The sequence below is a fragment of the Clytia hemisphaerica genome, unplaced genomic scaffold, assembly GCF_902728285.1.
Source record: "Clytia hemisphaerica strain Z4C2 unplaced genomic scaffold, Clytia hemisphaerica genome assembly, whole genome shotgun sequence".
NCBI classification, from domain to species: domain Eukaryota; kingdom Metazoa; phylum Cnidaria; class Hydrozoa; order Leptothecata; family Clytiidae; genus Clytia; species Clytia hemisphaerica.
This window is the reverse complement of record NW_027104377.1, coordinates 9,678-34,598: the sequence shown is the minus strand read 5'-3', so window position 1 is coordinate 34,598 and position 24,921 is coordinate 9,678. Positions and strand designations below refer to the sequence as shown.

Sequence of the window (24,921 nt, the reverse complement as noted above, 5' to 3'; positions counted from 1 at the left end):
TAACATCATTGGGCACAGGAAATAGTATTTCATTGTTTTGACGATTAGAGAGAGTGATTACCTGAAGTCTTTGGAGTATTCAATGGTGCTATCACCGAGTCTCATACACATCGAACCACCTTGTTTGAACACTTGTTTCAACAACAACGGCTCAAGGACTGGGTCCAATTCTTCACCAACATTCTCAAGCAACACCTGACCACGAAGAAAATGGAGAATGAAATGAAAATTTACCGGAAAGCTTGTATCTAGTCATTTGCTCTACGGTGGATCGTTTAGCTATTTTATCATTCAAACAAGGTAAACTAAACGATGTTACTTTCGTCGAATCAAAGCAATGATATCTCACATTTTCTTTTAAAAAAGTACTCCTCCCATAAAGTTAGTACTGGACAATGAATCCCTCTAAAAACAGACTGACACACGGCAAAAGGCGAAATTACCCGTGTGCTGGTTGGAACGCAATGGATAACCATCATAGCTGATTTTTTTGCCCTGACGAAAACGATAATGAAAACCTCTGAAAATTAAACTTTCATAAAATCAATTGAAATCGGATACTAAAAGACCACTCACTGGATTTCCGAATGTAATACTGTTCTCAAGTGTCCGAATATAATCGGCGTCCGAAAGTTTAATAACGGACAAACTTCCCTTCTCCATATTCTTGACCCATCGATTGGCTTGTCCCTGTGGGTCGATCATTAAGGGCCATCGGTTTGAATTGCTGAAAAAGAAAAAAAGAATAAGCCATAGTTCACCAAGTAAAAATGGAACCTCAGAATTACCATTAGTAAAAACAGATCCTAATGCCGACTTGACAAAGCAGAAATACATCCCGATTTAACTAGACAATAATAGCATTTCGGTTCTGACCCAAAAAAATCCAAAATAGTTAAAAAAAATTCATGATAAGGAAAGAGACATAATTACCCGATAATGATTCCGTTTTCAATGGAGAAATTATCGGTAGGTAATCCAGAGATATTCCAATCACGAATTTTGACGGGATCGCCGAGAATGTGTGTCGGTGATACGACATCGGAGCATGGAACACCGATCTTCTTACAGACAGAAGTCCACTCGTTTGTTTGTTCCTACAAAAAACACAAGTTGGGGTCAGGAAAATTTAAGCACGACATTACAAATGAATGTGCACAGATTTACCGGATTTTAGTCTCGTCCACGAAAACAGTTCCCACAAAAATATGGAAAGGTTCTTACGCGAAATATTTTAAGATGAAATAATGTTAAGTTTCTTTCTCATGAATAATGTAAAGTAGGGTCAGTTTTATACACGCCCTGATAGAATCAAATTACATTTATAAGTTCAGCCACGTAGGCAAAATCTATCTTAGACAGGGATTAGTATTTTCACTTGAAGAATGGAGATCATAAAAACAAGAGCCGCCTACCTGTCGATAATTAGAAGTGAATGCACCAAGATAAGCCACCACACCAGAAGAAATCAAAACATCACCCGACAAATTCTCATACGTCACACCGAGGTTATGAGCGCTCTTACTCCAACGGTCTTTTTCACCGCCCAACCCGCCAATCAGCTGTTCAGCACGAATCAACTTCTTGCTACACATGTCCACCTATAGATTGAAAAAAATACTTTTGGCTCCTTATTTAGCACTCGATGTAAACAGCTCTGAAGGTCGTTAAAATTTTTAACATCTTGAAGGTTTAGAAAGTCTTATAGGTACCGTTTAGAGGGGTGAAATAAGGGTGAAAAGTCGAAAATTTTCTTCGTCGCCCAACGACATATTTTTTTGGCCCACTCAATTCGATTCGCACGCCGGGGGCCATGTGCCAATACACCATCATCGGAATATCACATAAATTTGGCTACTGATATTAAAGTTACATATGTACACCGTTATAAAACACATCTTTAAACTTATAATTTTTTTCAATACACGTCATAATACAGTTCAGTCTCCATAACTCGAACACGCACGGGGATCTGAAATCTGTTAGAATTATAGAAAATTCGAATCATAAAGATGTTTATAAGGTTTGCCTAAAGAGACCTGAATAATTGTTTGAGTTAAGGAGACATCGAGTTATGGAGTTATGGGTTCTCTATTCTGAAGACAATTTATGTTACCTGTTTCTCTAGGTCTTCTTTCTTCTTGGTGTTGATGTCAAAGGTTTCTTGAAGTTTCGCTAATTTATCTTGAACCTCTTTCAAGTTGGCACGTTTCAATTCCAAACTCTGAAATTAATAGTAAGCCAAAATTGGAAATATGCATAAACCATATTACATTTTATCCACATCGTCTGAATAATACTTATTTACGAGCAATTGATTTTCATTTTACTATTCTTGAATTTTTCGTTTAGCAACAATAGAGGAAAACCTTAATTATATCGGAAACGAGTGGAGAACGAAAAAATGTTCACTTACACCCATGGCTTCGGCCAATTCTCCTTCGGCTACTTTAAGGGCTGCTTTCTTGGGTGCCACCACCTTGGCTACACGATCATAAGATTCGATAGCGATAACCCATTTACAAAGACCTTCTGCTGCGGTAGACGCAGAACGAATCTTGTCCGGTACGAATTCAGGATCCGGAAGAAATTTGTCCCGGATGATTTTGACGTTGGCTGGTGGAATATTGTCCTGAAAACCAAATGGAGAATCGTAATCAAACTATGTTTCTGAGGTGATTGAAATTCATACATGTCAATAACTAGAAATTGTTTGCGCTGTATAATTGCTGAGAGTACTTTAAGTAAAGATTTACCTTGTCAAATGTTTTCAACGAATCCAAGAATTTCATATCACCAAGCAGTTTCTTCGATGGACCCCAATAGTCTTCCACTCTTTTACCTGGTAGAAAAAAATTGAATGTAATGGATTTGCACCATTGAAGTAAGTATGGAAAAGCAACGAACAAACGAACGAACGAACGAACGAACGAACGAACGAACGAACGAACGAACGAACGAACGAACGAACGAACGAACGAACGAACGAACGAACGAACGAACGAACGAACGAACGAACGAACGAACGAACGAACGAACGAACGAACGAACGAACGAACGAACGAACGAACGAACGAACGAACGAACGAACGAACGAACGAACGAACGAACGAACGAACGAACGAACGAACGAACGAACGAACGAACGAACGAACGAACGAACGGAACAAAGGAAAGGTACCTGTAGCAGGATCAGGGACACGGTCAGGTTTGATTCCTTTGATGCTACAAATCGCTTCCATCACCATCTTGATAGCAGGCGGAGGGTTGGACATGGATTTGACCACGGTGATGTCTTTTGGTGTCAATGTGTTCAATGCAGCAAGGGCAGATTCAAGGATAGGGATAGCTTCGGCAAGTTCCCGATCACATTCATCTTTGATGGCTTTTGCAGCCATTGCTTGCTCGTTGGCAACAGCTTCGTCTGCTTTCACGATCTGAAATATAAAGTTGCAATTGTTTAATACGATCAGTGTAGACCTACACTTCTTTAAGAAACGCTTTCGTTGGAGAGTGAGTCTTTACAAGAAACTTTAATAAAAGTTTTGTTAAAGTTCCTTGGTCTTAACGATCATATCTTTTTTGACAGCAGCGACCTGACACGACGAGGAAATCGACGAAATTCTGAAATGAAGTTATTAGTAAATTCACTAGCCTTACCTTTTCAGTTTTGGCAACTTCAACAGAATCGACTTCGATAACCTTCATCACTTCATCGACTTCTTTTTGAGCGACAACCAGCTTTGGTTGTAAATCACGAAGCTCCACTTGCATTGTGGAAACTTGGGAGGCGGCTGATGCCAACTTCTCCAAACCAACTTCGTATCGTTGTTTCTGCTTCATTACAGTTCTATTGTGGAAAAGTAACTTGATCTGATATCTCTGGTGGAGTTTGAAGTGATATGGTTTTCAACTTCTCTTCTAGCGTTAGTTTGAGAAGTTGGAATGCTTGTTGAAAGATTGGTAACCTTACCTACGCTCAGCTTCCAGTCACCCATTACTTATATTATTTTATCAAATTCGACGACAAATACTAAATGGCGGGTTTAACGATTAAAGTATTTGGTCCAACCGATAGCCGAGAGAGTGGAAGTCTTACCAGGCCATAATCAACAGAAATATATTGACCCTCGTAAGCAGCCTTTCCAAAAACCAAACACAATACTTACTCTTGTCGTTGGGCCAACAGAGTTTTATAAGTGCTGATCAATTCCAAGTACGAGGTCGGTGTCACATGGTTATTCCGTTTCAATTCGTTGAAGAAGCGTTTAGAAAGATCACGTGTTGTCACGTGGAAAGTCTTGCAGATTTTGACGCATCCTTTGATCACCGCTGAGGATAAGTTGACGTCAGCTAAAAAGCGTTGAGCCACAACCGTCAGAGCATCTTCAGGCCATTCCTGGAATAAAAGTTGAGAAAAATATACCTTATAACACGAAATTAAGTAATGTAATTGACACGAATTAAGAAATTTCGTGTTGATTAAAACCCCTTTAATTAAAACCAGCCGTGGTGTCCTTGAAAAAAGCAAATAAAACTTTTTGTGTGTTAATTTCAAGGCCGTTAATTATATGTCTACTTATTTTCGTGTAATAAGGTATTGAATCGTAGTGGTGTGAAATTTATTAAATCAAATAATCCTTGAAAACAATTTTAAATAAAACATTTTTTTGAAGTCGAACTATTGGTCTTACCTGAAACCAATCAATAGTACAGCAACTGATGAGCGAAGGGAATTTTCTCAAACGATTCCTGAAAGCTTCACCAATAGGACTCATAGCCAGGACGATATGTAACATTTCTTTTGTTCGTTCGATGAATAAGTTGAAGAGAGCGAGCGGTGACCCGTCTGTTTGTTTCGCCTTCTCTTTTTGCCTGCAATGAGGAAAGAGAACATTTTATTGAGGAATGAAAGAGTGGACATTCCATGAAGAAATTGCTCAGCTGGTTCTATCATACGTTTTCCTTTGATCGAAAGACCTCACCATTTGCTTATATACCAGTGTTGTCCATAAAGACATACAGACAAACCCAAAGTTTCTCTAACTTAATAACACTGGACATACTTATCAATAAGCCTCATTTTTTCACAAATTTCTTGTCGTTCGTCGAGAGCGAAGAGGTTGGGAACTTCACCAGCGTTCAATAAATTGTTTAAATCTTCCAAAAAAGATTCTTCTTTGATTTGCGTGTCCGTAAAAAGAAAAACACCCGGAGCATCTCCTTCCGTTGTTTTCCGAAGGATGACTTTCAAATCTTCACGCCATTCAACGCTTGTGTAACCTCTCGCAATTTCCACCTGTAGAAATGAAGCTCAGTGAAGTTCAGTGGTCAAAGGAAAATTTTTGGATTCAGAAGGAAAATAGAAATCACACAATAAAACTGTTTATACTTGCTAGATTTCGCTGATTTTTCAAGACGGATAAGCCCCTATCTATACTTAACTGAGACGGAAATCCGTCAGAAAGACTTTGATCACTGCAACTAGTGTCTTTCTTTCGGAAATTATGGTACAAATAACGAGATTGTTCAAAATATAAAAGCAAGGACCAAGACCCGTACCAAATAAAAGAAAAATTTATATTGTGCATAAGACAAAGATGAACCATTTTACAATTTATTACCTGATGCAGTTCATAGTCTGCCATGAATGCAGCGAGACGCGTCAAACTCTGGCGACCACTTCCACCAACGCCTACCAATAAACAATGCCCACGCGGCTGTTTCAAAACACGTGCGATACGAGCAACATGCTCTATAGCAAAACTAGAAAACGAAAAGATAAAAAGATCAGTTGAATACAAAGATAGGATGGAAAGGGATATGTTAATTTTTCATTCATTTACACAAGTTGATGAAAAACTGCAACATTTGATAAAAATATATAGTACTCAATAGAGTTTGAAATAGCCAACTGCAATCGTACCGGAAAAGGACAAGATTCATCGGTTTCTTGCTCATGTTATTGAATTCATCAAGAAAACCTTCCACTGTTTTCCGCACTTTATCTGGCTCCACCACTTCTAAATAAGGGCGTGGATCACTTTTGACGTCAACAAAATCACAAAACATAAGGGCGTGAAGCTCATGATCGTCGATGATTCCATCATTGTTTCGATCAAGATGCGCAAAAAGTTCGTCAAAGTTGGATTTCAATTCGTCTTTGAGAACTTCCTTAACGTTATTGGTGAACCAAGTACGGTCTTCGTCGTCGATCAGACGATCGTAATAAATTCGAAAGACCTGTAAAAAACGGAGAGAGCATTTCTGAAGATGTTGACTGGAATGTTTGACGAAAATAATATAAAAAACGACGTGGACGGAAATAAAACATAGTAAGGATGTCGATGCTTTCATTCATATCTATAAAGAGTATTTCACGAAACAGAATGAATACTTTGAAGACCGTTCATAGGTACTCTAATCTTGTAAGTTTGAAAATGAATTCTTTAAACTGTATGCTTGTCCGAGTTAGTCACGTATCCATTTATACCTCGTGTGTCCACAGCCTAATAAGTGAATTTTCATCACCCAGTGTATCTGGTTTGGACAACAAAACTCCACGAATGATCCGTCCGAAATCACGAAGATTGAAAAGGTAATGCGATTTGGCAGGTGTTGGGAGCAGGTTTGACATGGCGCTCTTGTAAACACACACCGTCGCTCCAACAAGCTTCTGTCCAAGGGCAGCAAATGGTTGGGAAAATCCCCTAAAAATAAGATTGATTGATAATAAACCATTGACCATTGAAATAAGTTCACAATGAGCATGACCATTAAACTTGTGATAATTGATGACATCGGCTTCACATGAAAATTCTGATTTGACCCCCGAGAATTCCCCACAATGCTTTGTGCGGAAAAATTTCACCGTGGGCTTTTTTTCCGCGCAAAGCATTGTGGGCAATATTCGGAGATCAAATCTGAGTTTTCACGTTAAGCCGATATCGTTTATTGAAAAAGATATAGACTTCATATCATTTGTCAGACTCATAAAGCATTTGCTTAACATAAGTTAAAGAACAGTTCGAAGTTCAGATAGAAGAGAAAATTTTACTTGGTGTTCATGTGCCAATCCATGATTCTTCCAAAGATCTTTGACATTTGATTCTCACCAAACTCATTAATTGTGATCTTGTTGAAGTGGCGTAAAAAGCGAGGCGTAATAGGGTTACGCCCTCCACCGGGCGGACACATGGCGGCCATCAGTTGGATGTCAGTCAGTTGGATGGGCGAGGTGTCTTTCAAATCGTACCTAGAAAGATGCAAAATGATTGGAAGTTAATGCCGTCCTAGATTTCTTTTCCCAAGATTACCAACAAAGACTCACTTCAAGAGGTTTTTTTAAAATTTTACACATTTTAATGTCATAATATCGGATGGGACGCTCTAAAGCGACACCAATTTGCTTGAAAGGCAGTAAGGGACATAAAAGATTGAAAATATAGGTTTATGATTTTAGAAAGATGATTCGATGACACGAACATTGAAGAATCAACTCACCAATTCCAGTGGTCAAGCCATTGTCTTAGAAGTTCAATGGGAGGTTGAGCGCCGTAAGTTTCACGGGCCGGCATATTCAAATCATCAACAAATACAATCTGTAAAATGTTAAAGTATCATTACTGACGAATCTCAAAATATTATTTTTTACAAATTAGGTTTCCAATTTTCTCTAAATAAGTATAGCGTCCCTCAAACGATTTCTAAAATAATTTGCTATTTCAGAAAAAGAATTGACCTTCTGTATTGAGGTCATTTTTTGAGAGTCAAACATCCCTTGATTTTTGCCGAAATTTTAAAGACCCTCCCGGATTTTTGAACAACAATTTGAGACACCCTCTTGGATTTTTGTCTATATATCAGAGACCTCCTGCATTTTCACATGTTTAAGAGACCCCCTGCATTTTCAAGAAATTTCACTGACCCCCTGAATTTTCCATGTTTTAAGGGGCAACCCCCCCCAAACATGGTAAGGTGAAATATTTTTCTGGAATGTATTATACATTCACTGACCGTCTTTTTGCCGAGTGGAGGACCAAAAAGTCCCTTTCTTCGTTTGTCGAGTTTGGACATGATGATATCTTGCGTTTGTTTGGCGGTGGTTTGGGCGGAAAAGTTGATGATCAATGGTTTGTATTTTTCATCTATTTTCTTCAACAAGAAATCCTGAAAGGCAAAAACATTTACAACAGATTTAGTAGACGCAGAATACTGTAATATATCAGTCACTGGGAGTTATATTTTGATTGAAACTCGATGATTCAAAATGCCAAAACGTTCAAAAGTAAAGAGGAGAGGTCTTAAAATTAAGAACCTCCATTCTGAAGACAAACAAAATAATGAGCTACTAAAATGAACCCTTTAGTCAAAAGCAGTTACATACGGTGATATAAACACTTTTCCCAGTTCCAGTAGGGCCCACAATGAGAATACTTTTCTCGTGAGTGACCAAGTGTTTGATGAGGTAGGTGTACCGAACTGTATCGATGGTTGGCACGATGATCTCATTAAATTCCATGTCCTATATAAAAACGATAGAAGGTTTAGGTTGTGTGAATATTCAGCCTCCTGAACTAAACGGTTAAAATATTACTTTCATAAGAATTACAAGAGAAAGGGGAAGAGAGACTACATGCAATGCTGATCTTTAAGTTAATGTAAAACTTATGAAAATCATAGCATAGAGGCAAAAAAAAGAAGATGCATAGTTTTGGATGGAAAGACAATATGACTCTCTATCTTGGAATTCGAACCTTGGGGATTGGAGGAGCGTCTTTGATCTCTTCACTCCAATGTTCCCATCGACCCATCCCTTCTTTGATGAACTGATACTCATACACATCTCCTTTGCTGGGGAATGGACAAAGGTAAGGTCTTGCTGGTCCATCCACCATATCAAGAATGTGATACTTTTCTTTCATTTCCAACGACATGGGACCTTGTAAAAGCTCTCTGAAGAACTCGTCGAAACATTGACGTCCCATACCGTCAATACTTGCTCCAAACGACCACACGCAAGCAAACATGAAAATACACTGCAAAATAAAACAATGAAAAAGTTTGTTTATAATCAGGATTGGACGGTTTTAGAAAAGAAATGGACACTAATTACATCTATAGTAGAGTCTCCATGACTCGAACCTCGTAAAAGCATTAATATTCCCTTAGCTGGAACTTTTTCCTGGACGTTCGTCAGCTACTCATAGCTCTAAAATGAATGAATAGTTCCGTCTGAACAACTTATTTTGTACCACTGCGTTGTATCACTTGCCTCAATCCAAGCGGCCACTTCTCGGTCATTCAATTTTTTGATCACTTCTTCATCATGAAATTCATCCATCAAACAATCCATCAAATTCATACACGATTTCACGATGTTCGTGTCGGTGGTCGGTGAAAGTTCCTGAGGATAACAAATGGTGGTAAATAATGGTTACAAACATAGGTAGATATTTTACGATATTTTACGTGTAATCTAGGACATTTAGGCAAGCCTTCGATTTTTTCACGGTGTCCTTGGCCAGTCAGCTCAGCTATCTGTGAATTGAACATAGACAGAAAGGGAAGGATCGGGGATTCGAACCAAGAAGCCCTGGTTTGTAGCACTGACGCCTTTGGGCACTTGAGACTCACTCCAAAAATCGTTAAAAAGCTTTACACAACAAACCAGGTTTTCAAGATTGAGAGAAAAAAATCCTTAACCACCTTTTGTCAAGCACATACCTTGAAAAACCCTTCTGATGTAAGCTTACCTTTACACCTCCTTTTCGCAGGAAGTTCAACAAGGGTGGCACTAATCGATCATAATTCTCCAAGATTAACTCCTTCGTTTCCTTATTGATGGTTTTGGGAAGTGTATTCAACCAGGATATTGTTAACGGTCTCCATCCAAGCATGTGAGGCTCCATATAAATCATACCACATCGTGAGACCTGCAAATACACAATGGTTTTTACGTTTAGTTTGACGCAAGGGGAATATGATAACTCCTTTAGTTAATTTCGTATACGAAATAGGACAAAACTAGTGGGACCAGATGGAGATCTTCAGTTTCAACAAAAGCGCTTCTGAAAAGAGGATACTCACTGTAGCAGGTGAGGCCACCTCCAAATCCATGGGTTCGAAAATAAGATTGGTTGTGGGTGCAAGTTGGATAATTTCACCGCTATTCAGACAAAGCTTTCGATTATCATCCAAGACAGTGTTCATGTTTTCAATCCAAACAGCGTCAACTGGTCCGTCAAAAATCAGCCATTTTCTGTCCGGTGTCTGTCGAGAAAACATGATGTATTTAAGGAGATCACATATTAAAGTAAATTTAAGATAAAGTCGGCCTTGGGTAAATTTACTCAAAGGGACTTTCGTATATTTCAAGATTGTGATTTTTAGCAAAACTGGCCATTAAAAGACTACCAAGCACAACACATAATGACAGCAAGGTAACGAACCTGTGAAGTGGCAAAAGCACGATAGTTGACAGCCAAGATTCCATCTGACCATTCATGTGATACAGGGTCAAACTGACCGTAAAGTTGACCCATAGTGATAGCTTTGGGGTTGATCACGCAAATCTGGACTTTGTTCTCATCCATCAAACCCTGGGTAGAGATCAAAGAATGGATGATTAAAGCAATTATACAAAAAAAGGTAATATTGAATAGAATCTTGTTGGAGAAGCGACAAAATTTTTGCAGAAGAAAATTATTTTCGCTAATAAACCTTTTTTAAAGATTGCCGCGAAGGAAAAAAAACAAGTTATAAAATATAGTAGTTAGCTGAATTAAAAGACAAAAATGGTGAGAAACTCAAAAAAGGAGGTCTACCTGATCTTTGATATCGGAGAGAGCGCCAGCCAGCACCTTGTAAGCCATGGTTTTCCCGCCGAACGGTTCACCCACTATCATGAAACCGTGACGTACGATCATCATTTCGTATATCTAGAACACAATGAAAGATAAATAAATGAATTTGTAAAGCCATTCACTACACGTAGCAAAATGTAAGTTAAGGACTTAGTGCATTAGATTTTTATTATCCTTACATTACACTGAAGGGTAAGTTCTTTAATAGTGATTTGTTTCAAACATGACGGTCTAAATCTAAAGGGTTGGCAAACGTGAATCAACGTCAGAATACACGGGGCCTTTTTTTGAAGTCGCTGCATTGGTACGTAAGGAAAAGAGAGGGAAAACGTAGAAATTCTGCTTTGTTTTTTTAGAAGGGTGTGCGACAAACAGGGGGAATTGTATCAGTAAAATTGGTAATTTTTTATGGGTTGTAACAAGAAACACCTCGTTACTTTTTTCGCTAAATTGGATAAAATATAAACATTACGCCATGGTTTAAAAGTATCATAACTCAAAACATTTGTGAGTTCAGAGCTCATTAACTTTAAGAACAGATTACTGAAATTGTGGCGACAAACCTGAAGAATCTTATCCAACATGAATTCAGTCAATTGTAAATTCATCTTTTCTGCATTGTTTTTAATGTTTTGCGTTAGAGTCATGTAATCCGGTTCGGGGAGAGAAATTCCTGGAAACAAATCCGATGTGATGCCCTGAAAAGCAAAGCAGATGATTCGACAAGCCTGGTTATTGTAGCCAAATTTAGTTTTTATAGAGACGAGAATGATTTTTTTTCAGTTGTAGGAAATATTATAAGTAAGCCGCAGCTTCCAGGCTATATTCTAAGCCTTATTGGAATTTTCATGAGCTTTTAGTTCCTGAGATCCTAAGGTCGCATGTTAAACTCAGAGTTAAAATTCTACTTTCCAAAATAATTCAATAATAATTTGTGGTTTTCAATTTTTTTTTCTTTCAAATTTTGAGAGAATTCCCTTTGGTACCAAATATTACGGTAGGGAATGTAGATATAAACTTTCTTCATCTCAGTAATAATAGAATAGCACCAACCTTGAACAGAGGTAAATCTTGAGCCAAAAATTTCGGTAGATTAACATCAATAATGGAACGCAAAATCAAAATGTCTTCATTTTCGTCTGGATATTTCAATTTGAGATTACCGGCGGCCGTAAGAACGGACTTGACGGCACGCATACCGTAATCGTAATGAGCTTGCGAAGACAGCTGTTCCGAACATAACGTGTATGTTGTCACGATCTTGACGGCTAACGGTCGGGCCTGTTGTTAGATAGACAGTGTTTGTTAGTGAGAAAACTAAGGCTTGTCGAATAGGAGAGAAACCTAGCATATAGTTCGGGGAAAAATTCGATTTTGTTCTTTCTTCTCATATCGAGAAATGAAAACTGGAGAATTACTTACATTGACGAATCCGAATGAGTAAAGTGAAATTTCGGAAATCAAAGCGTAATTGGGAACCATCATGGCAACGCTTCGGAACAAAGACTGAAAAAAAATAAGCAGAAAGAAATTTATATGACTTGACAAGATTGGACAAAAGAGATCCTATTTGTAGAGAGGAGCGAAAAAAGCATCGTCTTGAAATCGTTCATATTGGCAAGAAGAAATCAAGATCACCTTTAGATTATCGGGAAGTTCAGATCGTCCAGCATAACCAGGGTTCATGGTGATGAAGACAGCACAGGATGGATCCAAATGGATTTCTGTTCCTTCAAACATCAATTTGTCGTTGCCAGAGTTAATACCTACAAAAAACGAGAATGTGTCAAAATCAAAGGCTCTTATACCATTGAAATTTAACCAGACAGTATCATCGATGAATAATCTACAAACCAAGAGTTTAGATATAAAGAACAGCCAGAAGAAGAACTTAGAGCCGAAAATTCTTTTCATCATACCCATTTGAATGGTCAAGATTTGTTGTGCAACCACAGACAATACTTCGAGATCGATTCGGTTGAACTCGTCGAAACATGACCACGCACCACAAGAAGCCAAACCCTGTGAAATAAAACAAGTGATACTTTTATGGACCTACCTGGTTATGCATTTAACACATACACTCCGTCACAATTTTTCCCGTTTATTAGCCGTTTTTTGGCCCAAAGTTGCCGAAAATTTTTTTTTTTCGAAAATCGGGCTCCGTCACATTCGAGGGTTTATAGTTACACATTTTGTGCAAAAAATCAGAAAAATCTAATGAGCCAATCATGAGGAAAGCTAATAACAAACGAACGAACGAACGGACAAAGCTTAACTTATAGGACCTCCACCCCACTGGGGTAGGTCCAAAAAAAGTTTTTAGGTTGTGGTTGTGTGTATTTTTTTTGCATATGTCGTTCTCAAGGAAAAAGTATAATGGAGTCATAATGTACAGACGAAACTTTCGATTTAGACTAGCGATTCTACCCTAACAATCAGTATCACTAACAAGATAAACAATAGATGAAAACAAGACCAGCAAAAACACTAGTAAAGAGCAATGACGAAAAGAAAAGAAGAAGTGTTTTGAAGGAAGCTGTCGAGACAAAAACAGGTTGAGGGAATACCTTGAAAACTTTCCAAGTGCAATATAATCAAGTCCATCAGAACAGTTAAAGACAACACATTGTTTGGCGACAGCTTTGGCAAGATCTTTGGTTGTTTCGGTTTTGCCAGTACCTGCGGGTCCTTCAGGAGCTCCTCCCAAATGGAGTTGCAATGCACCGAATAATGTTCTAAAGAAATGAAAACGTTCACAAAGCTAATATACTTACGACTCGAGATGAATTGCAGGACTATCTTAAATATACATGGTTTCCGATTTCATTTCTTGGCTTTTGATATGTGTTTTAAAAAAGCTATAGACTGGTTGGAACATCATGATATTTTGATACGGGGTACAAAAGAGGGCTTTGGTATGATCGAAATTTCACTAACCGATAGCAACGATCAGTGAGAGGAGTGATGACCAAACGACCTGAATTGCCGAGATATTCATATCCATAAGCGAGTTGTGCACTGATCATGCGCGTCATCATGTTGTCGTCCTAGTAACAAAAAATGAAATCATTAAGATAATGACCCTTGGCAAAGAGCGCATTGAGAGTAATCAAATTTCACAAATAGTCAATGATTGTAAGAAAGATGAATAGAGACAGTATTCTGATTTGAATATTGCAGAAAATTTGATTTCAAAGCACTAACAAAGAAAACGTTGACTTCACATACTTCCCAATAATACCGAAGTTGAGCAAGCCATTTGAAATCGTTCTCATCATTGACACCATCTTCAGATAGTTCCTCCAACACATCTCTTGCGTGAACATCCAGTACCACCAAAGCTCCCAACGTTGCTCGATTCTGTTTGGAGAGTTTACCACGAACCAATGCAACAATCTCGTCGATTTGTTTGTTGTTGATTTGAAGGAAATCGTTTAATTTCTGTGAAGAAATACAATGGGTTTCATTGCAAATACAAACGTTTATTTCCATCAGTGTTCCTAATGCTTTTAGTAAACGTAGCCTTAGAGGGAACTCTACTTTAGAAAATGTCTGCATTGTTTGAAGTGTTTGTCACCAAGGTTACTAAAGATTAACTCATACTATGTCTCATTTCTTAAATGTGCCTAATAACTCCATGCACTGTTGAAACTCAGAACGGTTGAAGATCCATGCAAACGAGTTTATAAGAGACAAACTAAAGTATGCTTGGCAATACACAAAAAAAAACAAAAAGAGGTTGGGCGGAGACTTAGACAGCACTATCAAGGACACGAAATCTATATCGTAGGAGACTTACGTCACCGCCAGCTTTGATGGCTTCTTGGACACCATTGGTCCAATAGAATTGTGAAACAGCAAGAACAGCTTGTCCAGGCCACGCTCGCACCCAGTCTGTTCGAACTTCTTTTAAATATGCAGCCGTTGATGCTATGATCATCTAAAACATAGAAAAGTCAGTCACGCATTTCTGTTGATTTGTTCATAAGAGTTGTCCAAACGCTAATTTTGAGTCATACATATGTACGTAACAAGTTTGGCTTTAAGATTAAAGAGAACTTCAGTTGATGAAGAAAATGTCATCAAGCTTGCCAAAAAGTAACATATAGACGATTTTCAAGAGAAATTGGAATTTCATCGAATGAGGGAGTGTATCAAAGAACAAAGCGTCATTTATTAGGGGTTCTTGATGACGGCGACTTTCAATATTATCGAATAACAGAGCGTATCAAATAAAAGAACATCAAATTCAAATTAGAGAGCCTTAACTTCATTTTGAAAATGTTTCAAGAATCCAGAAAGAGGAATGTATTCTTACCTCTCTTAAACTCTCCAACATGAGATTTTGTAGTTCTAGCAACCATTTCTCCACTTGACCACGAGCTTCTGCAGTGGAGATGCTTCGGTTCAACGGCACCACTTCACCTTCAGAGCTCTTCATATGTGTGATGTCAAGTTCGTCAGTGAATTCAAGTTTAGCGATTCCTTCGAAACATTTCTTCAAGTGAGGTTGGACACTGAAAAAGATATTTTCAATTTTATAAAAATGTGTCCCGTCTATTATAAAACCGGATTGAGGTAATTTTCTGATATTTTTTAGATTCTAGCAAATCGAATTTTCCATCTTTCCAATGATCGATCAATTGATATGACATAAAATGAATCCGATCTTGTGGGTAAGGATGAATGGACTTACCGAGTAGGGTCTTTAGTTTCGGAGAGGATTTCCAGCAACTCATCATTTGACAAGAAAAAGAATCGAGGGAAATACAATCTCTTCTTCTCTAAATATTCGTTCAAACCCTTCAAAATGAGTTCCAACAGCTCGTTCGATTTCTTTAATTTGTCCAACAATTGATCAATTTTTGCCACCGTCATGACATGCTCATCTTGAAGAACTGTTTTCATGGTATCTCGCCATGTTTTGTCCACTGTACTGAAACGACTGTTGAACAGAAGGTGTGGAAAGATCATAATTAACTTCGAGAAAATGCTTTCCCAATATGAGTCCTAAATTCGTAAAGGAGCATATGGAAAAACATGGTAAATTTAACAAAAAATAAGGAATGGTGGCCGTGGCAATATCGAGGAAAACGGCGTAAAAGTGACGTTTTCTAAATGTTTTTTCTCGAGTTACGTTGAGAAATCGACCAAATCCGCTTAGAAGTCCTCTATATCGTTTTTCAAGAGCTTTCCAATGATATAAGTGGTTTTGGGTATTAGTGGCTTTGAATTTTCATCCGATTTCGGGTCCGAAGGCTTTTTGCTTGTGACGTCAGTCTTTTGCCCATAAAAGAATTGCTGGGTCTTATTTGATTACCCCTAATTCAGCCTAAATACATTCTTTTGAAGGGGCCAACCCCGGGGGGGCAGCTGGGCAAAAGGACCGACGGGTATGTGCGGGTCCTAAGGGTACCTTTTCCAACATGTTTAAAATGCACTGTAAGGATCGGAAAAACTAGAGATGAACTGTAAGGGTAGAAATTTCAGAAAATTTCAGAAAATTCTTGAAAAACCTAGATATTTTGACCAAAAATGCTAGAATTCTGACCATTTTTGCACGAAAGGGATCGAAAATTTGGGGGAAAATGCACTCTAAGGGTATGATTTTCACTGATTTTTGCTGCACTGTAAGGGTGCAATTTAAAAAGCCAATTTTTGGCCCGCACATACCGTCAGTCCGCAAACCCAGTGCCCCCCCGGGGGGCCAACAAAAATTATACTCCGGAAATTATTGTCACGGGTCCTAAAGAATGCCCTCTCCCCCCTACTAATTGATTTCCAAAAAACATTTTGTTCGTTTCCTACCGTCCTTCTTCCGGCATTTGAGCCATGATATCCGGCGAACTGAAGATGGGTTCCAAATAGAGCCAAGTGGCTTGCACCTTCAACCATTCGTCCAAAATCTCTTGAATCAAAATCAACGTGTCTTCCCAAGACCTATGGAAGAAAGGTTAGAGGAATTCACCTACAAAACGCGAGGAGATTGGGTCCGAGTTTACCAGGAAGAAAGATGCCAAAATGTACGCAGTCATTGGATTGAGACTCATAAAATAAAAAATTTTGACGTCATTTGTAAATTCATTACTAGACCCCTCAAAAGCCGACCGCTCCGTTACAGGTTGATGATAGGTCTATAAAAACAAGTCGGATCAAACAGCTTGCTTGAAAATGTAAGCATAATAAAAATCATTATTTGAAAAGGTATAGACCGAATTAAACAAGTTGGTTTGGTGTTTATAATCAATCAAGTAATAGGAAAAGATTTACTTGATTTCATCTTCGAATGGTTTGATGAAGGAGAACCGCGCATGGTTTGTGTTTTGACAATCTGGTCATCCAACACATTCTGAATGTCGTCGATGGAAGAAAGGATATGCGTTCCCGTCTCTCGATATGGAATCACCACAAATTTAATCTGAAGAATAAATAACAAAATTGTTGCAGAATAAATAGAATTTATCGCCAAGAGATGCTTTAGAAATGTTTAAATAATCGAGACGAGGACTTACATCAGTCCATTCCTTGGACATTTTCTCCATAGCCTTCTCCAAAGAATATTCTTTGCTAGCAGCTTCACTGATTCCTTCAAACTTCGATAAAAACGGCTCCAGTTTCATATCCACGAAACGTTGAAGGTTGGAACTTTCATCTGGTTGCAAAGGGTAACCCACAATCTCTGACATGGATTCCCAATGTCGGTCACGCAGACCAGGATTGAAGAGGAGGCTGACCAATGGCAAGTGGTCTTTGAACGAATCCACTTTCGTTTTCATCTAAAGTAAACAAGAAATTTCATTCTCAAAGTAGCTCTGATTTCAGCAGCTTTTACATGTGCATCTCACTTACTATTTAAAATATAATCTTCGTCGCAAGTCGAAGTTTTAAATATATTGTTGAAATCTCACACTGTCTGGGTATCCGGGAAAGATCGGGAAAAATAGTTACCAGCGGTAAAAGTAGCTTTATCATACATCGAAAACCATTCCAAGAGTTACAAAAATCAAGTAACTTAGTCCAACTAATTTTTGGGGAAATACTTCTGAAAGTCGGATGTTGGATGATGTTAGGGGTATACAAACCTTCATAGCGATTTTCATAGCATTAGGAGTTTCTTTGAATTGCTTTTCAAGTTTATAAAAGCCTCTCCATAAATTGCCAGTTTCTGTTTCAATGAAATCAGGATCTGGAGATGAAGAAAGAGAGCCTTCCATCCATTTTGTGTGTTGAGTCTCGAAGTCAACCGTGCTTTCGTACAGTTTGAGGAATGGGGCGAGTTGTGTTGCCACGTGTTGACGAACAGGATAATTGGTGGCTTCCCAGCCAAAGGCTTCTTCTTCTTCGTTGATTGCTTGGATCTGAAAAGTATAAAATATTCTCAAGGTTAATTTCCAAACTAGACTTAAAAAAGCGCATTTATTGAAAATGAAAATGATGAACAGTTTTTGTGTTTATGCCGGATGTCTTAACTTCAGGTATAGATCAAATTATAAGAGGCCGTGTCTTTGTGCTAAAAATATAGAACATCTAATGTACTCAATGTCTGTACTAAAGAATTCACCTTCTCAGAAGCCGCATCAAGTCTTTGTTGTAAAGCTTGTGCTTTCTTGAGGTATCGATTGACCTCCTTCATATTACCATACGTTTGGAATTCCTCCACCTGTTTTGCGTAACCCTCCAAATCGTCGATGAATCTCTCACGGCGAAGTTTCAAAGCATTCTCGTATTGCAGACGATTGGCATCGACGATCTTTTGATGTTCTTGGAAGACTTCTGGCATTCTTTGGTGCCATTGGAAAACGGAATTGTTGTTTCGAATATCTCCTGGTGAAAGGGTCACAAAATCAACCAAGAAACTTAATCGTTCTTTGGTGTTGACCAAGCGACTTTCCAGCTCAAAGATGGTCACATTTTGTACTGTTTCGATAAAACTTTTCAATTCCATGAGATGTTCAGTGTTGGAGGGTGACGTTAGAGCCTTTTCTGCGATAGCTTCGTACTCGTTGGAGAGGGTTTTGTTGGCCACTGAATGATCTTGCAACATTTTGGTTAAGAGGCGTGATCGAACGTTTTCTGCACGTTTTGTCAAAGTTCGAATGATCTCATCGCAATGCATTTCAAACATACCCGTGGACACGACCTAAGAAAAGAGGTTCAAATAATTATTGATCCGATTAAAAGACTTACTGAACACTCAGTTAAGAACGTCAATTTTCATTGGTCACTCGCCAACTCAATTACAACATATTATCCTAGTTTTTCTAAAAGCTTTGTTTTCATTTTCAAATAGTTTAATGATTGCCAAGAAAGGACTGCAAGTAGATGGAGTAAAATACCTTTTGGCAATCAAATGAGATTTCGTCAATCAAAGCATTGTATCTCGAAACTTCTTCGGCCAGTTCTTCAAACGTATGACTCTGCAGAAGATACTCTTCGATCTCCGTTTCTGCTTTACTCGTGATCAAATTCTCAAAACGATCATATTCTCTGGCGTGAGCGATCGGACCAGCACTCTGTTGCTTCACAATCTTCGAAACACTATTTCTCAACGTTTCAAGGATTGAATCTAAGATATTAGGTCTAAGATATTTCTTTTGACCAGACCATTCTGAATACAATTTAGTCTCCACACAGGGCACGACTGTCACAGCTTTTAACATTACATCGAACACGTTGAGAAGAATCACTTCAAAGTCATGAAAATCTGGTTCAAACTTAACGGTGCTCCCATCTAACACAAGTCGTATCACGAACCCGGGATGGGTGAACCTCGCGAACCTACCAGACGATTGACTGATTGGCTGCAACAGTGATTCGAACTCGTTAAGAGAGGAGAGAGCCAGACTTTGCAGTTGATTACTCATGAGGATAGCAGCAGAATTAAAGAATGCAGTCAAACGTTTTCGTTGTTGAGTTCCTGGCAACAATTTTCGTTTGTTACCTTGGTAAAAAATGTTCTGTACTTCTGGAAACCACCTGAAAGATTTAAAATTCCGTATAACATAAAAAAGTCTACAAATGAAGTATAAATAACATTTCAAAAAACATATATGCAGACCTCAAAAATTAGAGAACCGTCTTTTCATCGTATCAAATATACGTTAATATCAAAATCAATATTATCAGGATATACATCGATTAACTTGACTATAAAAATGTGAGCAAGTTAAAATAGAAATGGCTTACTTTTTGAGTAGTGTTTCTTTAGCGTTTTCCACGTGTCTCATGAGGAGGTTTTGAAAGAAAGATAACTCCATTGCTTCGTTTCTCTCTTTGATATCTTCTCGGTTCACCAATGAAAGAGCACTAAAGTGTGGAGATGAATTAAAGTCAGTTCTAACTAAAATGGGCCCTAGCAGCACTTTTGGTCACCCCATCACGTCAAATGTTTCTCGTCATGAAAACAGAAATCGTCAAAATTTGTTTATCACGCAAAATTAGTGAAAAATAGCCCAAATTACACTATCGCACCTAATTTTATTCCCTATCACGCCATAACGCAAACTGCTAATGGTCTCCATAAGGATCCCAAAGATTTTTTGTAGGAGAAAAAATTAGTATCGAAACAATTATCAAAAAATGTCAAAATCTGAAAATCTAAACCTGTAATTTTTGTGCCACAAACTCAACACAGCCATCATAGTAGGGTTTGTGATATGCAACTCATGCTCCATTGTTGCGTAGGCCGACAGGAATGACTGTTTCCATGGCTTGGGGACTTGCATCATCCTATGGAAAGCAACAAATGTTTTTGTTAAATTCACCTCAAATTGCCAAAGAGAGAATCAAAGGTACCACCATCATTGTATGAGTTAAAAGAAAGTTCACAATCTCACCAATAAGACATGTTTGAAAATTACTGATCAATCTAAAAATTAATCCTCTGTTTTCCAATGAGTGTTTTGTAGCCGAGTTAAACGGTTGCTACTAAGCTCATCTTCTAACTAGACAATTATTGCAAATAAAGAGATGCTTACTCGATTCGATGGGGGAGTGTTTCTTCCACAACATTGTTCTCTTTCTCTCTTGGATCTCTCAACACAAAATCAACTGAAGAAAAACAAGATATTTTTTAGCCAATGCATCTGGAATGTGGTAATACTGAGGGTTGGACTAAGCCAACCGAAAATCGGGATTAGTGGGCCAGGAAATTTTAAGAGAGGAAAGAGAAATGTATCAAGTACACAATGGTCCAGTTTTAAAGAAATTCACAAAGAAATAGAGGTTAACAAAATAATCGTCATAACAAAATATATTATTGATGAGAGTAGAGAAATAGAAAAAGTATAATTTTATTGTACCAATGGCTTTCTTCACACTGAGCAGATAATCCTCTCGAACTTCATCAGATAAATCTTCTATCAGCTCTTCTAAATTCATCTGAATAAAATGAAGGCAAGAAAGAAATTGTTCAGTAAAATAGAGAATGTTGGACAAAGTGTTATTGGTTGGGATGGAACATACATACTTGGCTTGTTTTATGGTTACTGGAGTAAGATGTATCAAATTATCTGAGAATATTCAGAGAAGCAAGCAATATCAAATGTTGGCTCACTATCTAAAATATCGTTTTACTATAGTATAGTTTAGTTCCGGTTCTTGTATAGAATAAAAAATGGGAGTAAATTCTGGTCAAAAGTAGAAGATGCATTTATGAATTTTTTTTTTGTACCTTTAAAACTTTTAAGATTTCCTGTCTCTTTGATAACCCATTAAAGTAATTTGTATAGCTCTTTAAGTTGACATTTTCTAGGAGGGTGCTGAATTTCGGATATACCATTTCAAGTCTCAAGCTACTGAGGTCTAAAACCTCTGAAATTTTTAAGACCCGTTATAATGAATCTGGTGAAAGGTATAAACAAAAGTTTGAATCTTCAAAAGATTTTAAATCAAAAAAATGTCACACTTTTTTTGCCCAGGATCAGCGAGTTACCTTAGTTGCAGCAGGAACCAATGAAAGCACATTATCAATCCAAACATCTTCCATGGGAGCAACGTTCTTGGTATCAATACCGTGATGTATGTAATAATAATATCTCTGCAAAGAAATAGAAAGGATTGAAACATTGCCATTCAGATTTTTCACAGTACAGCAGGTAATGGTCTGGAAATATTTGAGCGTTAGTGACTTCAGTGCTTTAATTTCAAAAAGTATCAATAAAAAGCCTACCAGAACATCCTTTTCAGCATGTGAGGGTGATCCTGGTCTTCCTGGCTCATAATCTTTATCGGTCACTGAAGGGACTTTTGGTGAGCCTGTTGCATCCTCGTTTTGCCTGATGTAATAGAAATTGCGTTGTAAAATATCTGGACTTAAAACTTGATTTAATAAAGGCATTATCAAGATAAGAAAATTTAAAGCCTCAATATATATCCATATAATAAGGTTAGGTTTAGGTATCAAGGAAATATTAGGTCCCACTTAGACTTAATTAGAAAATGACTTATACATTTTTGGGTAGCCACCAGAACTTTAAACTAGAAGGGGTTTTGAAATTATCCTTTGTATGGTATAATACAAGATTTCTAGAATTTTCCATTGCACTTGAACTAAACCTCATAATATATTTTATGAGAGGTGTTGAGAATGAAAAGTAACTTACATGATGATGCTAACGAGAGCTTGCCGAAAAGCTTCTCTATCCTTTTTTGGGTACGAGATGCCAGTTTTTCCGCTGCTACTAACTTGACTTAGTCTTTTTTGTTGTTTGACCGGTGGTAAAGGATGGGAAGTCTTCTTCAATAAGCTGTTGTTCTTATTGTTCCCATCTATTGAACCTGATTGACGAAATAAGTTGGATTGCCATTATACCATACTTACTACATAATCGCAGACAAACTTAATTCTTGATTGAAGCAATATTAAACTAGGTGAAAAGTTGAAAGCTAACTAAGACGTTACTATACAGAATAAAAGGATCTAGAAAAATCTCATTAGATTCAAATAAACACAATTAGCCTGGAGCAAGAAAAATAATAAACAAAGCTTCTTATTTTGACTGGTAAGATTCGTATGTCAAAACATCTTGGACAATCTTCATGATGGCATCTTATTAATTAATTCAAAGATGACACAAACTTTAAAAGTTCAAAATACATTGGGCTCTAAACACGAATTGTTCTTCTTACGTGTCAGTTCAACACAATCTCCATCTAACTTCATAGGCCCTTTGAAATTGATTTGTTGCCATTCTGGCTTTCTTCGGGTCTAAATCATATAAAAAAAGATATACTTTTGTTTTGCTTTCCTAGTAAATTCATGTTATCTTGAGTTTAATGTTATAAAATTATATATTGGTTGATCTCCAACCAGCTTCATTGTCCTCTTATGTATACTGTAACCTGCCAATCAAATTTCGAAAAATAAACTTAGACATTGAGTGGTATTTTCTGTTTCTAATGGAATTCCCTAAACTCTTCAGATTTTACCTCCGGGAGACTTGGAAGAAATTTTGTTGGTGGATCTCCAACTTTTGACTTCTTGCTTGGTGACCTTTAGTACAATAATATAACAATCAAAACAATACATAGCAGTAAATCAACGACAAAAATTGTTGAATATAACAAGGCCTAAGAAATTTTTAAAAATCTTTCATTTTCAACTAAAACGTTGCATGAATGATAATTTTTGTCCTTTGACATGATAATAAATATAATGCAATCAAATCAACATTCTCATTGTCCATATTTCTATTGTTTGTTTAAAATTTGAATCTATAGGCCTACCTTGCACTTGCTTCTCTCATCATCTTTGCATCACATTGTCAATTTGAAATTCATTATCTACAGTTTTCTCAATAATCATAACATCTAAATGCTTTCGACTATAATACTGAAAAACAAATTTATTTGATGGAAATAAATAATTTTCTTTGACTGCAACAATGAAATTCAATTTTTTTAGGTTTCATTTACATACAGTCTTCAGCATTTCATCCAAAAAGGGAAAAATTCAGAAAAGAATTCAAATTAGACCAGGGGGGGGTCAAGCAGTTAGTACAAGACATCATGCCTACTAAGTGATTCTTTGGAGGAAAGAGGCCACACCACCACCCTTTGACAGTTAGTATGAAATATACTAAGTGATTTCAAAGGAAATTCACTAAGGACCACCCCTTAAAACCTATCAAACGAGAGTGTGATATTTACTTTTTGTCAAACCATGTTCCCAAAATTGTTTTGAAACAGTTATTGATTTGGTATGATGAATTAAAATGAATCAAAAATTTTATTTTAACACAACGCTGTACAGCGATATATGTACAAGAGTTTCAAATAACGAAGTACTTCTCAATTGATACAATAATGAAACACCGTAAACCAAAAACATAAACATAATATGTAGCGTTCAATCAAGGTAGCGTTCAATCAAGGCAGAAAAAAATACTTTTTCATGATTTATAAAGAACAAGATTACGAACTTTTACAATTTCAAAATCGATCTGACTTTTTTCTTTTATTTATCAATCTATAGTTAGGGAATTCCCCTGATATAGTGTTTAACTAAAGGGTAATACCAAACAAACTCCAAAGGGGAAGACTTAAATGTCTTAGGTTCTTTGATTTCTCTTATGGAGGGGGATTTCCCTGATTGCTTTTAGTATTTATTTTTAATATTTTTCTAGAAAAGGTAAAAAAGTAGCACTTAGTATTCATTTGTACTAACTGTTTTCCTAGATTTTTTACTTGACACCACCCTAGCAGTCACTTAGTACCATCAAGTACTAACTGATTTTTGAAAATTTTGTAGGTATACCACCACGGTACTAACCGGCATGATGTCTTGTACTAACTGCTTGACCCCCCCCCTGATTAGACGTACATTAAGAAAATCTAGGGAGTCAAAATTTTGACAAAACCTTTTACAGTACGGACACTTTTTACTGGGCGTAGACAAAGGCAAAACATCAAGAATGTAAAAAAGAAATCGTAATTTCACACTTAAAATTTTGTAATAATGTATGTCTTATAAAAGATGGTTACAGTACAGTTAAAAATCAACTGCTTAAAAAAAAATGCTATAGAGCATGTTTATGAATCTTCAGGCATATAC

The 24,921-nt window shown here is 37.2% G+C and overlaps 1 protein-coding gene across 1 annotated transcript in view; it reads right to left on the bottom strand.

The window, feature by feature from the left end:
• The window catches only part of LOC136818902 (dynein axonemal heavy chain 7-like), a 32,982-nt gene extending 9,286 nt beyond the window's left edge, over window positions 1-23,696 (bottom strand). Inside the window, 53 exon segments of the mRNA XM_067075142.1 lie at window positions 62-195; window positions 577-727; window positions 934-1,097; window positions 1,416-1,601; window positions 2,117-2,224; window positions 2,417-2,632; window positions 2,757-2,842; window positions 3,182-3,437; window positions 3,661-3,850; window positions 4,170-4,399; window positions 4,695-4,875; window positions 5,067-5,299; window positions 5,625-5,766; window positions 5,927-6,243; window positions 6,494-6,710; window positions 7,058-7,255; window positions 7,504-7,601; window positions 8,017-8,169; window positions 8,387-8,524; window positions 8,757-9,038; window positions 9,275-9,406; window positions 9,756-9,935; window positions 10,090-10,272; window positions 10,452-10,601; window positions 10,827-10,940; window positions 11,429-11,563; window positions 11,919-12,146; window positions 12,288-12,371; window positions 12,504-12,631; window positions 12,785-12,887; window positions 13,318-13,603; window positions 13,806-13,915; window positions 14,097-14,309; window positions 14,668-14,808; window positions 15,187-15,385; window positions 15,565-15,813; window positions 16,677-16,808; window positions 17,139-17,166; window positions 17,169-17,286; window positions 17,381-17,644; window positions 17,951-18,226; window positions 18,430-19,008; window positions 19,205-19,844; window positions 20,055-20,174; window positions 20,472-20,597; window positions 20,846-20,918; window positions 21,170-21,248; window positions 21,802-21,906; window positions 22,039-22,144; window positions 22,472-22,646; window positions 22,998-23,076; window positions 23,298-23,361; window positions 23,595-23,696. Of these exon segments, the coding sequence (XP_066931243.1) occupies window positions 62-195; window positions 577-727; window positions 934-1,097; window positions 1,416-1,601; window positions 2,117-2,224; window positions 2,417-2,632; window positions 2,757-2,842; window positions 3,182-3,437; window positions 3,661-3,850; window positions 4,170-4,399; window positions 4,695-4,875; window positions 5,067-5,299; window positions 5,625-5,766; window positions 5,927-6,243; window positions 6,494-6,710; window positions 7,058-7,255; window positions 7,504-7,601; window positions 8,017-8,169; window positions 8,387-8,524; window positions 8,757-9,038; window positions 9,275-9,406; window positions 9,756-9,935; window positions 10,090-10,272; window positions 10,452-10,601; window positions 10,827-10,940; window positions 11,429-11,563; window positions 11,919-12,146; window positions 12,288-12,371; window positions 12,504-12,631; window positions 12,785-12,887; window positions 13,318-13,603; window positions 13,806-13,915; window positions 14,097-14,309; window positions 14,668-14,808; window positions 15,187-15,385; window positions 15,565-15,813; window positions 16,677-16,808; window positions 17,139-17,166; window positions 17,169-17,286; window positions 17,381-17,644; window positions 17,951-18,226; window positions 18,430-19,008; window positions 19,205-19,844; window positions 20,055-20,174; window positions 20,472-20,597; window positions 20,846-20,918; window positions 21,170-21,248; window positions 21,802-21,906; window positions 22,039-22,144; window positions 22,472-22,646; window positions 22,998-23,076; window positions 23,298-23,361; window positions 23,595-23,617 (9,302 nt within the window). The 5' untranslated portion in view covers window positions 23,618-23,696.
• Between the last annotated feature and the right edge of the window lie 1,225 nt (window positions 23,697-24,921).